This window comes from Ursus maritimus, unplaced genomic scaffold (genome assembly GCF_017311325.1).
Source record: "Ursus maritimus isolate PB19 unplaced genomic scaffold, ASM1731132v1 scaffold_15, whole genome shotgun sequence".
NCBI classification, from domain to species: Eukaryota; Metazoa; Chordata; class Mammalia; order Carnivora; family Ursidae; genus Ursus; species Ursus maritimus.
Genome location: NW_024423897.1, coordinates 36,358,833 through 36,373,065, shown reverse-complemented (window position 1 = coordinate 36,373,065; position 14,233 = coordinate 36,358,833). Strand labels below are relative to the sequence as shown.

The window sequence follows — 14,233 nt, the reverse complement described above, 5'->3', positions numbered from 1 at the left end:
TCTAAACCTAATTACCTCCCCCCAAAGCTCTACCTCCAAATACCATCACAGGGGGGTTAAGGCCTCAACATATGAATTTTGGAGGGACACAATTCATTTTGTAACATACATGTTTATTCAGGACACAAAATGTCTCAAAGTACAAACCTGCCAGTCAAGTATAGGAACCCTTAATTTCAAATGAAATTGTTTTATTGCTTTTTATCCCCTGCTGAGAAAGAAGTCAACACCTTGTATTTTGACTATGAAGATATGTTTTATCTTTTGTTTCCAGACATGCAGGAATGTAGCTGCCTTTTAAGTAGGTAAAGTAAGCAGTTGCTTTCATATTCTTAGTTGGGATGCTCTGTTAGGCATTCTGCTTTGAAACTTCTGCCTGCTGTTGTACCTGATGCCCCATGTTATCACTCTTTTGGATTAAGACTTCAGAGGTACCTGTTAAAATACAAACACTTCCCAAGTAACAAGAATCATGATCAACATCCAAATAGCTAGGGAAAAAGTTTGATACTGAAAGGAATGTTCTCACTATCATTCTAGTTTAGTTTATATGTCATACATTTCATAGTTTCAGTTTCTTCTCCCCTTTTGCTTAGAATTTTGTCTCCAACCCCCTAAACTGCTACTTGGCTGGATTTTTCAGACTAAGCCTAATTATGTGGCTATGTCTTGGTGAGGTCACCAATATGCCCTAGAATATTGATTCGTGTACTCATCCATAGTGATAATAACTTAGAGAACAGAATGTCAATGTATTATTTTTCAAAAGGAGCCGTAGTTGCCCTAGGCCTGTGGTTGCCAAGAAACAAAGCTGTCTTCTAACTGCTGTAGATCAAGGGTTTCAGAGAGCTGGAGTACGTTTGGCAGAAGTCTGGGACTTCTGTCTGTGGGGTAAGGGAATGGAAGGAGACCTTAGGTCATGGGAAGGGTATTTCACTTCAAATGACTACAATTGTTGACAACCTAACTTCATTAGAGAACCATGGTAGGAATGGATGAATTAACATATCAAGTCCAAGGCATTAGACCAAATTAAGAAATGGTTTACAAAGCCAAATGATTAGTACTCAGATAGAATGAGGGGTAAGAAGGATATAGCCAAGGAAGAAGAGTTTTAGATAACTGACATAAATAAAACGAGAGTGAATGTCCACCATCCATTTTGATTTGCTCTTGATCACATAGATTAGGGAGAAGCTAGTCCTCTTCTAGGCTCCCTCTCATCTGGGGTCAGGCAAGACAAAGGATGGTTAAGGCCTCCCTGGTCTACCTACCACTGATTTTCGGGTTCATCCTGTACCTACTTTGCCAACCCTTACAGGAGCCAGCTTCTATGTATCAAGTCCAGCTTATCTTCAATAGTTACTCAGACTGTCCACCTAATATTTTAGAACAGACTTTGAAGATCTGAACTCTAAAAATATGTCTTGTCAGTTAAATATAACAAGAACACATGGGGCTGTTAATCTCAAGAAACTTGAATGGATCCAAGAATGGATCAAGAATCAAGACTGAATTTTGGTGTGGGGCAGATATATTGGGCTGAGAACCAGAAACCCTCCCACCTGGAAGACCCTCCCACCCCACCCTCCTATCCACTGCCCAGGGCCTATCAGTCATATTCTTTGGTACGCTGGACTTATAGTAGTCTTTACATTGGGCAGTCACCTCTAAGATTTTTTGGGGTGGTCTATACTTTTTTAAGGTATCAACCTTAGCAGTGAAGCAAAGAAAATGGAATGCAGTAGTCATTACTATGAAAGAGGGTATTCTGTGTGGAAAAATTCTATGTTAGTTTTTCAGTGGACAAGATAGGTAGACCAAATCATAGTGTCTACACACTTTGTGCTATTAGAGAACTTTACAGCCAAGTCTGTCTAACTGTCCCTGGCTGGGCAATGGCAACAGATAGGTGAATTCAGATGTAGAAGCTTCGGGAAAAGTTACTTGAGTAGCAAGACCACAGAAATTACTATAGAAGTGATCTCAAAGGAGACTACCACCTCCCTGATGAAGATGACATGGTTTGAGCTACTAAGGAATGAAATTTACTGTTTTTTATAAGGACAGCCACCACCACCAGAATTGGCAGCCCTGGCATAGGGAGGGCTCTGGTATAAAGTCCAGTATGATGCTGTCCCAAGGGCATTTGGGATCAGGAGAAATGCAAGCCTTAGAGTCTCAATTTGTTCTAGCTCCAGGCAATTGTGGTTTGAAAAACATTGGGCTAGACACACAGATGCTGTAATTCCCAGTGTGCCATGTCTAATGCCTTGGAAGGGCCTTGGTGGCTTTCCAAAGCAGAGAATGGAGCCAGGAGTAGGAACCTGCCATTTTGGGGTAAATCAGCTACTCTCCCACTGATCCCCTCAGTGAGTCACTATGAATGTGTCTGAAATCAGAATGCTAAGTAAGTAGAAGCCCCTGCCTATTATATCCAATTTGTCACTGAATTTCAAAAGCATTGAAATGTAAGTTTTTAGGAAAGAGGATCTCTCAGAATGACTTAGTCTCAGTTACCCCTTCTAATCAAACAGACAAGACAAAGTATCAGCCCCATGATTCTGGCTTCCTAATACATAAGTAATCAGTGGCTCACAGTTTTAGGAAGAGAGCCTGCCACTGTTTGCAAGTGCTGAGCGTTCCAAACTTCCGTATCTGTTACCAGCCAGAGTGAGTGGATTGCAGAATGAGGTGCCAGGCTCCCCCAAGGGTGGGCCTATAAGCTTTGGCAGTGATCAGCAGCACATAGTAGGTAATTAACCACGGCCAACTTGAATTTCCCTCTAAAAATAAGTAGAAGGTAGATGGACCCTGTTGCCCTAGGTCTTCTTTTGTGCAAAGCTAGAATTAAATATATCTGTTTTCATAATAATAGATCAGGGCAGATTGGGGAAGGCTACTGCTGGGACAGAAATGATCAGATTTCTGAGTAAAAGCCATTATTTGATTAAGACCAGTTCTTCAGATTTGCTGATGAATTGGAGTTAACCATGAGATTGATTGATAGACAGGTATTGATGACTCAGTTCTGCTTCTGGCCAGAACAGTCTTCAGCTCAGCATGGCAGGGGATGTGATTAACCTCTTCCTTTCCCTCATTACCATGAGCCACATTTGTACTTCCTGCTGGTAGATAATGGCATGGCCCAGTCTGAGCACTCTAGTCTGGGGGGTGTGGAGGCACACTTTCTCTCTGGAGGTGCACCTCCCCTTGCCAATGTCACTGTGAGGTGTGCATCCCCAGCTCCCTGGCTTCTCTGGAATCTGAAGGCCAGACTGTTTGGCCAGAAGGTATGGTCTGGAAGCCGATAATACTCAGACCTGACTGAAGGTCAGATGACTCAGAAAAGCTTCCAAGATCACTCAGCAAGGCCAGTTCATCCTTTCAACTTGTTCTGAGACCTTTAATCTGGGCCCCTGCACAGAGCCCATTCCATAATAGCTCCTAGACGAGAAGTCAGAATTCAGTTGCACATCAGCCAACTGCTATGTCCTCTATTTCTCATTGTCAAAAGCAGTATAAGGCAGTATCAATCCTTTCCATTGGACCCCTGCCATCAAAGAAGTACCATACAGTGGTCAGGAAACCCTCTAGGGCTGCCAGGTTCCATGAGCTGAACTCCCCATCAGACGAGACAGCTAGCTACCCCTTCTGTTTCTCCTGAGAGTTCTGGCTGGTTGTCAGGAATTTTTAAATCTAAATCACAGATTTCAGCAGTTCCTCCAGATTCCCTCAGGATTTTGGGGTGGTTGAAGGATAGAAAGCTTAGGAAGGGGAGACAAAGAACACAGCCTCTGAAAGCTACCAAGTTCTGCCCTAGTTCTTCCCTGTGGAGTATGGCTTTTTTATGAGTGCCAGATTTCCCAAGCATGTACCTGGAATATGGCCACTTGACTTTCCATGTTGCTACAGTCGTAAATGTGCTTCTATAATATCGAATTTTCTCTGGTAGGAGACAGGACAGATCCAGACCCGAGGTCAGCCAGGAGAGAAGGTGCCAGGGGCTGAGTTCTTAGAGCTGGAACAAGATGGTCAGGATAATTTACCTGAAGTAGCTGAAAACAGGAAGAGGCAGAGGTGGGCTGAAGCCAAGGCGTTTGAATACTCCAATAATCAAAGCTGAGACTGGGTGAGAACCAGACTAGAAAATGAAAACAAAGGCCGCAGGCTGGAAGTGAGGCAGAGCTGGAACAGAACAGGACTCACATTAAAGGCCTGGAAACAAAGAAAGGAAGTCCTAAGGCAATTGCCACAAATAGAGCTGGAATGCCTGCAGCAAATTTTTTATTATCTACCAGTCTGGGGTACACGGTTGGGTCAACCTAGGTTAGCAGAACCAAGATAAATAGCCAGTTAGGAATATGAAATTAACCAGGTCACTAACAGCTTGCCATAGAGCGGCTCTTACCTACCCATTCACCCAGGCTGCTCTTAATCTACTCCAGGACTCTGAGAAATCTCTGGCGGAGCTTCTTACAAAGCCCCAAAGTTATAAGTTATTTGAATTTATTGCATTTTCACTGGGATGCTGTGTGCTGCCAAAAACAAACAAACAAACAAAAAAACCCAAAAAACCTTGATTTCATGGAGAAGCTCCCTCAAAATCATACTGCCAGCCACGACTTCTAGAAATGCTTCCAGGAATAGCTCATTTCATACATGGTGTGTGGATTCTTGTTAATTTCTGTGAGGATGATGTTTTCTGATCTTGTTCTTAGATTTTGGTTTGGGTTGTGTCTAAGTCCTCTTTGTACTTAATCAAAATTAATAAAACGTAATATCCATGTATTCACTCATTTATTCAGTTCACATACAGCCTATACCACTGGTTGCTTGATTGATTCATTAATTCAGTCAATAAATATTTACTATCTACTATGTGCCAGCACTGTTCTAAGTACTAAGGATATGAAGGTGATTAAGACAGAGATCCTTGCCTCCTGGTGCTCACAGTTTAGTGGAGATGAGAGAAAACAAAACAAAACAAAACATTCCAGAGCATGATGTTAAGTGTGGATAAGCACAGGAGTTATGGGGACGCTGGAAAGAGTGAGTTTCAGCTGAGTTGTAAAGTACGAGCAAAAGCGTATTTCAGGTATCACAGACTGTCATCACTTCCTCACTTATTGCAGGGCGGTGTGCAAGAGAAAGCCAGCCATAGGAGACGCGAGAGTAAGGCAGCTTAGTGGGGTTGTGGTGTGTCAGCTGCACTCTGCAGGTGCATAGCCTCCTTTTGTGGGGTTACTACCTGTGGTATTTCTCGAAGACAGTTTATTAGAAGCTCCCATCTTAAGTCCTTTGGCCACACTGTACCACGATCATCTGTCCATTGTTGGTTTTATTATATAGGTTAAAAGATTGCATTTCAGGAAAACCCAAGCAGGTGTCAAAAACGCTGTAAGTGTTGTGTTCACTAAGACGTTCTTTCTCTCTCTTAAGAGAAAAGGTATTTGTCTTGTTTTGTTTTGCTTTGTTTGGTTTTTGAAGGCATCTGTAATTGAATTGTAAGACGTGTAGAGCCTACCAAACTGGGAATATCTGGGGCACTTCAGGCCGTGCAGATGTTGGTAAATTCTAACAATCTATGAGCTCGAACTCTGGATTGTGTGTGCGTTCAGACCAGTACCACCACTCTACAAAAGCCACATTTGGGTGTCACTACTAAATATCACTGCATAATCCAGTGTGTGTTTGTTGGTTAAGTGTTGTGTTAGATAGAGGCACTCATGTTTTATGGACTGATGAATATCTCCCAAGGCCCAGATTCTGGTTATGCAAGTTGACCAAAGTAAACCATGTCTGCCCGTTCTTTAAAAGAGTAGATGAGGAAGCTCTCTTCCTAACTTGGATCTTTGGAAGTGGCAAGAAATGAGAATGAGGTACATCTGCTTGAGTCCAAGAGTACTCATGTACACAGCAGTAAACAATTTGTTGAGAAAACCATGCAGCTCCACCAGCATCATCACTGAACCACTTGGACAATGTGACAATCAGGGAGGGAATCTAATGAACTGAACACACAGATGATCTCATGTTTGCCCCTGACGTGTGTACGTCAGCCTACATTCAAGCACTCCGTTCCCAAGCAGATGCTGTCTGTAAATGATCATGTTGCTTTTAGCCATGGCTAATAACAGGGGGATGAAGGATAATGACACAATCCACGCATAGGAAACAAAAAGGATATGACAGACGGGAAGTAACCAGAATCAGAGGTCTAGGTAACCACGAGGTACCCACAACATGGTATAGAAAACTATGTGAGTGTGAGTGGGGATCCAGGCTGGAAATCAGTGTGTTAGGTCCACGTAATTTGTGAAGACAGGAAGGATAGGAAGAATAGGTGGATCCTATGGTTCCAGAAATTCAGAATTCAGTGTCCAAAAAGGTCAATGTAAATCAATTCATGAAAACAGTGCTGGTAAATAGATTGTGACATTCAACCAAGGGCAGAGGCCATTTACACTGTTGTCATTTCATGGTCCCTGTGCGTCAGTAGACAAGAATTCCCAGGGAGAGATGGACTCCTAGGTGTTGGATCTTGAGTCTTGTACCTTCTCAAGTATGCATTCTGATGGTATTTATGCAGGGACAATAAAAATATTAATATTAAGTTAAAGACAACTTAATAATTATTATCTATATAACAGTTTCCATTAATCAAATGCTAGACATCTACACAGAAGAAGTATCTCGTTAAAACAATAGTTTGAACCAGGTGATACTTACCTAGTATTGCCCACGCTAAGGCATCAGAGTCTTGAAACTAATAGTCAGATATCTATTTATAACAGTACCTGAAGGAGTAAGAATGATACATTTTATTATATGATTTTTCTCTAATAAATTTTTATTACATAATTAACATAGTTATATATAACAAACCATGTAAAATCAGGATCTGATTTAAAAAAATCTAGTTCTTTTTCACTAATGAATCTCTTTAGCTCATTATAGTTAAACTAGTAACCTTCATTCTGGTCTGAATTTCCCTTTTTCCAGTTTTTCTGACCTCTTTTTCACTCATCATGTTCTTATTCCAACCCGAGATGATTACTTTGACTTACTCTTTATCTTGGTCTTTACATAGAAATATTATCAACTGTATTTTTAAGATGATTCTGCAAAATGTGTTCCACCAAATCCTTGATCTTCTTATCTCCACGGGTTAGCCTAACCTAAGCATTCAAAGAAAATGTTCTCTGCATGGTCAACATTCTATCCCATTGTGTTTGGCCACATTCTACCACTAATTCAGTGATGGAACAGGGCTTTATTCTGATCCCTTTGTGAGGAAGCATGCCTCTCAGACTGGGGTGCAAGCTGAATGTGGTTTCTCCTGTTGGCAACCCTCCTGTGTGACACTGTTATGTGCCTTCAACAGCAGCCTGAGAACCTCTTAGTTAAGCATTTAAAAAGGGCAGTCACATAAGCTACTCACACAAGCATTTCATTCAATCTTTACAGCAGCCCTGTGAAATAGATATTATTATCACACAAAGATGAGGGAATTGATAAGAGTACAAAACAAGTAAGTAGCAGAACAATTATGGGAATCCAGGTCATCTGATTTCAGTCCCAGAATGGTTCCTTTAGAACAGATTAAATGACTATACTGCACAAAATCATTAGAACATTGGAAACTTTCCACTTAAAATTGGCCTTGGACATAGAGCCTTTTATTATTATTATTATTATTATTATTATTATTATTATTATTATTATTATTATTATTATTATTATTATTATTATTATTATTATTATTATTATTATTATTATTATTATTATTATTATTATTATTATTATTATTATTATTATTATTATTATTATTATTATTATTATTATTATTATTATTATTATTATTATTATTATTATTATTATTATTATTATTATTATTATTATTATTATTATTATTATTATTATTTTGTTGTCTTTTTTTCTTTTTTTTTTAAATTATGGTCAGTTAGCCAGGATATTGTACATCATAAGTTTTTCATGTAGTATTAAAGCCTTTTTTCAGGGCACCTGGGTGGCTCAGTCGTTAAGCGTCTGCCTTTGGCTCAGGGCCTGATTCCAGGGTCCTGGGATCGAGCCCCTCATTGGGCTCCCTACTCCGCTGGGAGCCTGCTTCTTCCTCTCCCACTCCCTCTGCTTGTGTTCCCTCTCTCGCTGGCTGTCTCTCTGTGTGTCAAACAAATAAATAAAATCTTAAAAAAAAAAGCCTTTTTTTAAATAACATAATTTCCCTGGTTTGTTTTTTAATCTGATTCATTTCTGATTGGTCACATTACATAAAATAATTATCACTTGTCTAATTTAGAAGTATAAACAATTCCAATGAATGAAAGCAGAAGCAAGCAATAAATTCTAATTCAATCAATGATTATGGAAATCAAGTTAGTATTTAGCTAATTTTGAACAATGCATATAATTATTATGCACAAAATTGTTAAAAAAACCAAAGATATTAAACTAAAACAAAATAAATTTTACAAAGAAAAGATCGTTTGAATAGAAGTAATAATCAGATACAGTTATATTTCTTTAGTAATAAATTCCACCAATTTTAAAGGAAAACCTATTATGTATACTTTGGGGGATTTTTGCTTATTTGTTTTCAAAAAGCATTTCTTTACCTCAGAATGTTGTCATATTGGAAATTCTGTCACCAAACCAGGCAAGTCTTCTATAGCATTTATCAAATCTGTCAGTTTATATTCTGAGCAAATATTTTTTTGTCAGATAATTGATAGATATTGAAAGAATACTGATAAAAAGAAATGCAACAACATAGGTGTGTATTTTTAAATATATGACAGAGCATATATAAAAACATGTATACATTTATATATCACCTAGCATATATGAATATTTATGCTGTGTCACATAGAATATATATTAACAAAAATATACAAATAAAAAGATTTGTATCCTGACGTGTAGTCAGAACAAAGACATTACTTTCCTCCTCAAAAAAAAAAAAGAAAAAATGATGTAAGGCAATTCAGATTAGCAGAAGTTGAAAAATTGGCCCATGTTTTGTGAAGAAATATGGTGAACATTGTCTTTTGTTTTGTTCTGTCTTTGGTTTTCATGAGAGCCTATGTTGTTGAGGGAGCTCATTTTCTTTCCCAGTGGATATTGCTCATGTTTTTCTGTCCCAATTATTTGGACTAAGAAGACTAAGTAAGGTGGTTGGGGGCAAGTTGACTGGGGGCAAGTGATAAAATGAAAAAAACGTGCTAATAAAACAGATCATCTTTAATGAGAATTGTGGAAGTCTTAAACATGATTTTTTAAAAAGCTGGTAAGCTGATATATCTTGAATTCATAATGTTCTGGACCACTGAAACAACACATCAGACTGTTCTGAAGTTTGAATAGCTAGATAAATAGGTTGTATGTACTAATTCCAAATAATCTTTTTTTAAATTTAAATTCAATTAGCCAACATTTAGTTTATCATTAGTTTCAGATGTAGAGTTCAGTATAATTCCAAATAATCTTAAAATATATCATAAATGACATGTATTTCTACTCTTTGTAGATTGTGGATGGAATATTTATAAAATGAAATTTTTACCTACTTATATTACTAATTTTTTTATATGTACCAAAGATAATTCTTTAAGATCTTTAAATGACTTCAGAAAAATACTATCTTACCTAAGTTTTCAGTGATCTGTATATAGATTAAACCCTGAAGTTTTTATGTCTTTAATTGTTTTTATTATTTTTTTTATTATTACGGTGATGTTATAGCAACTTTGAACACTTTAGAAAATACAATAAAGCAATGTATTAATTTACTCTCCCACCAGTATTGAATGATAAGTATGACTAATTTTTTTGTGTTAGGCAAAATATGTTGCATCATTGTTTTATTTGGATATCTTTATTTCTGTGAATTTGAACATTACTTCAAAAACTCATTGACTATTTTATTCTATTTTGGTTACTGACTGTTCATATTCTTTATGCCTTTTTTTTCTGTTTGGATATTTTTCTTTTTTATCTGTTTACTTAGAGCTGTTTATATACTGACTCACTTTTAACCCTTTGTCAAACATATATATGTTCACAGACACTTTCCTTTTGTTCTTTATTTTTAAGTTGTGTGTTGGTATGTTTATGTGGGGGGATGTGTGGAATATTTTATTTTTATATAATTAAATTAATCAGCCTTTTCTTGTATGGTTTTCATGCTTAAAAAGACCATCCTGGAACATATAAATATTCATCCAGATTTTGGTGCCTTCAAGATTTCTTGGTTCCAGAATCTATTTTCATGAGAAATATAAGGATATCCAACTTTATTTTTTTCAAATATGTGACCTTAAGTTATTCCAGTACCAGTTATAAAATAATCTACTTCTCTGCTACTGTGAAATATAAACCTTATCATGTACTGAATTCCTATTTAACTCTGTTTATAGAATTTATATTTTTGTACATTGAACAAACTTACTTCTTTCTGAAACTCATTTTTTTTCATTACTGTATATTTTTAAAGTTAAATTCCATTAGCCAACACATAGTACATCGTTAGTTTCAGATGTGAAGTTCAGTAATTCACCAGTTGCATATAACACCCAATGCTCATCACATCATAGGCCCTTCTTAATGCCCGTCACCTAGTTACCTCACCTCCCCTCTCACAACCCTTGGTTTGTTTCCTATAGTTGAGAATTTCTCATGGTTTGTCTCCCTCTCTGGTTTCTTCCCATTCAATTTTCCCTCCCTTCCCCTGTGATCCTCTGTGCTATTTCTTATATTCCACATATTAGTGAAACCATATGATAAGTGTATTTCTCTGATTGACTTATTTCACTTAGCTTAATACCCTCTAGTTCCATCCATGTCGTTGCAAATGACAAGATATATTTTTTGATGGCTGAGTAATATACCACTATACACACACACACACACACAACATATATATATATATATATATATATATATATATATATATATATATATATATAGGACTGATATGTCATTTGCAAATATCTCCTCCTCTACTCTATGGTCAACTAATCTTCAACAAAGGAGGAAAGAATATCCAGTGGAAAAAAGACAGTCTCTTCAACAAATGGTGTTGGGAAAATTGGACAGCCACATATAGAAGAATGAAACTGGACTATTTTCTTACACCATACACAAAAATAAACTCAAAATGGATGAAAGACCTAAATGTGAGACAGGAATCCATCAAAATCCTGGAGGAGAACACAGGCAGCAACCTCTCTGACCTTGCCTCAGCAACTTCTTGCTAGACAAGTTTCCAAAGGCAAGGGAAGCAAAAGAAAAATAAACTATTGGGACTTCATCAAGATAAAAAGCTTTTGCACAGCAAATGAAACAATTGACAAAACCAAAAGACAACCTACAGAATGGAAGAAGATATTTGCAAATGACATATCAGATAAAGGGCTAGTATCCAAAATCTGTAAAGAACTTATCAAACTCAACACCCAAAACCCAAATAATCCAGTCAATAAATGGGCAGAAGACATGAACAGACATTTCTCCAAAGAAGACATACAAATGGCCAACAGACACATGAAAAAATGCTCCACATCACTCGGCATCAGAGGAACTACAAATCAAAACCACAATGAGATACCACCTCACACCAGTCAGAATGGCTAAAATTAAAAAGTCAGGAAACAACAAATGTTGGCAAGGATGCAGAGAAAGGGGAACCCTCTTAAACTGTTGGTGGGAATGCAAGCTGGTAGAGCCACTCTGGAAAACAGTATGGAGGTTCCTTAAGAAGTTAAAAATAGAACTACCCTACAACCCAGCAATTGCACTACTAAGTATTTACCCAAAGGATACAAATATAATGACCCGAAGAAGCACTTGCACCCCAATGTTTATAGCAGCAATGTCCACAATAGCCAAACTATGAAAAGAGCCCAGATGTCCATCAACAGATGAATGGATAAAGAAGATGTGGTACATATATACAATGGAATATTACTCAGCTGTCAAAAAATGAAATCTTGCCATTTGCAAATCTTGCCATTAGTTCCATGGATGGAGCTAAAGGGTATTATGCTAAGTGAACTAAGTCAATCAGAGAAAGACAATTATATCATTTCACTCATGTATAGAAATTAAGAAACAAAACAGAGCATCATAGGGGAAGGGAGGGAAAAAATAAGATGAATCAGAGGAGACAAACCATGAGAGAGTTTAACTATAGGAAACAAACTGAGGGTTGTGGGAGGGGAGGTAGGTGGTGGGGGGTAACTGGGTGATGGGCATTAGCATGTGATGTAATGAGCACTGAGTGTTACATGCAACAGATGAATTACTGAACTCTGCCTCTGAAACTAATGATGCACTATATGTTAATTAACTGAATCTAAAAATAATAAAATTTAAAATTTTTTTAGAGTATCCTTAAAATCTCTTGTTTCTTTCATAGTATGTTAAAAAATTGATACTTGCTATTCTTCACCTTTGTTCAGAACTAGTAGCAATTTCTTTATCGTGATTAGTCTGGACAACTTCTAGAAATATATCAATAAAAAGTAACTTGATAGTTTTGCCCTCTAAACATTTCCATTTTTATGAGTTCCATCATTTATTTATGTAAAATTATTTTTTCCTATTTTAATGCTTAGTTTGTTTCCCTTCTTTTTATTTTAGATCAGGCATTTTATAGGACTATAAATTTTCCTCTGAGGACAATTGGATCCCATCCCATATTTTTAATAAATCTATTGTTTTAATGTTCTTTTGTACATTTATATTTGTAATTTCTTCTTTAATCCCGGAATTATTTTACAAGAATGGTTTTAATTTTTAAGTATTTATATTTCTCATATCTTTCTAAAATTGATTTCTAATTTTATTACAGAGAATGTGGTCTGTAATTTGTTTGTAAACCTGTAATTATTTGATCATTTCAGCAAGAAACTTGAAGAAATTGGGGGTCAAACATAATAGATTTAGAGGGCATCATATCAGGCATGAATGTTCTCTTTTATCTTTCTTACATTAAAATATCTTAAAATAGGCTTAGTATTTGCATAAGATAGCAGATAAGCTATTATTGTCTTTTATCTGTCTACTGAGGATAGATTCAGTTTAAGTGTCTTTATGCTCAACCTGAGTTACGGTTTGTCTCAATTAACTCAATATGCCTACTTTCATAAACTGTTAAGGATTTTTGAGTTTTTTTCTTTTTTACTTTTCCATAGGAAGCTCATTCTTCTGCTTTCTAATATGAACATATTATTTATGTTATTACTCATTTATGTAACATAATTATTTAAACTATTACTTTTGTTTGCTATACTTCGAGTTTATTTTCAATATTAAAAATTTTTATATGCCTAAATTCCACTTTAAGAATATTCTGTTTTGTTTGTTTCATTGTTATTTTGCAGAACATGGTTGGAGAGTGGGCCTTACCAGAAGAAATGGTTGATAATTTACCACCCTCCAACAATAACATATTGGGTCATGTGATTCACAGATTAGTTGAAAAATCTCATCCTCCTCGAGTCAAATCAACAGGACCAGAATTACCTTCATTTGCTATTAAAGGGTGCTTACTGGGGAAAACATTTAGTGGAAAAACCACTGCTCTAAAGTCTCTACAAAAAGGTAGAATTTCTTGCTGCTTTTTTTTTTTTTTCACTTATTGGATTCTATTTACATTGACTATGGGTGCAAATGGCTATGTCTGTAGACAACATACATAAGAGCCTGCCGATATATTGGGAAACTCTGTCATCACCAAAAATTTTATAATAGAGTGATCATATAATTACTTGTCCAAGGCAGACACTTTTAGGATTTTAGAGTCATAAACAGGCACTGTCCCAAGCAAACCTGGATATTGGATATGTTATATAATGGTATGCATGGTCTTGAGAAATAATAAGTTATAAACTTTTCCTCATCGATTTTATTTACCTACCAATGAAGAGGGAAATTAATAATTTATAACAAATACAAAAGAAATCCTCTTAAAATTATAAATGTATTAATTCTTCACATCCATTGAGTTCTGTCCTTTTAATGAACCTTTGGCTTTTTCTTTTGAAGCTCATTCAGTTAGAAGCCCAGGTTTCCACCTGTTTAATTAGTTTTCATTCAGTTATACTTATTTTTTACTGTTTTCACTGGAAAACTCACAATTTGCATAGAGTAGTCCATCTTAAACTATTCCAGGGCAGACGAGGGTAGATCATTATCGAGATGTTAAAAG

The 14,233-nt window shown here is 36.4% G+C and overlaps 1 protein-coding gene across 1 annotated transcript in view; it reads left to right on the top strand.

Annotated features, from left to right (window-relative positions):
• LOC103664855 (sperm flagellar protein 2) overlaps window positions 1-14,233 on the top strand; it is a 179,746-nt gene that overhangs the window by 52,877 nt on the left and 112,636 nt on the right. The window contains 1 exon segment of the mRNA XM_040630627.1: window positions 13,407-13,626. Within this exon segment, the coding sequence (XP_040486561.1) occupies window positions 13,407-13,626 (220 nt within the window).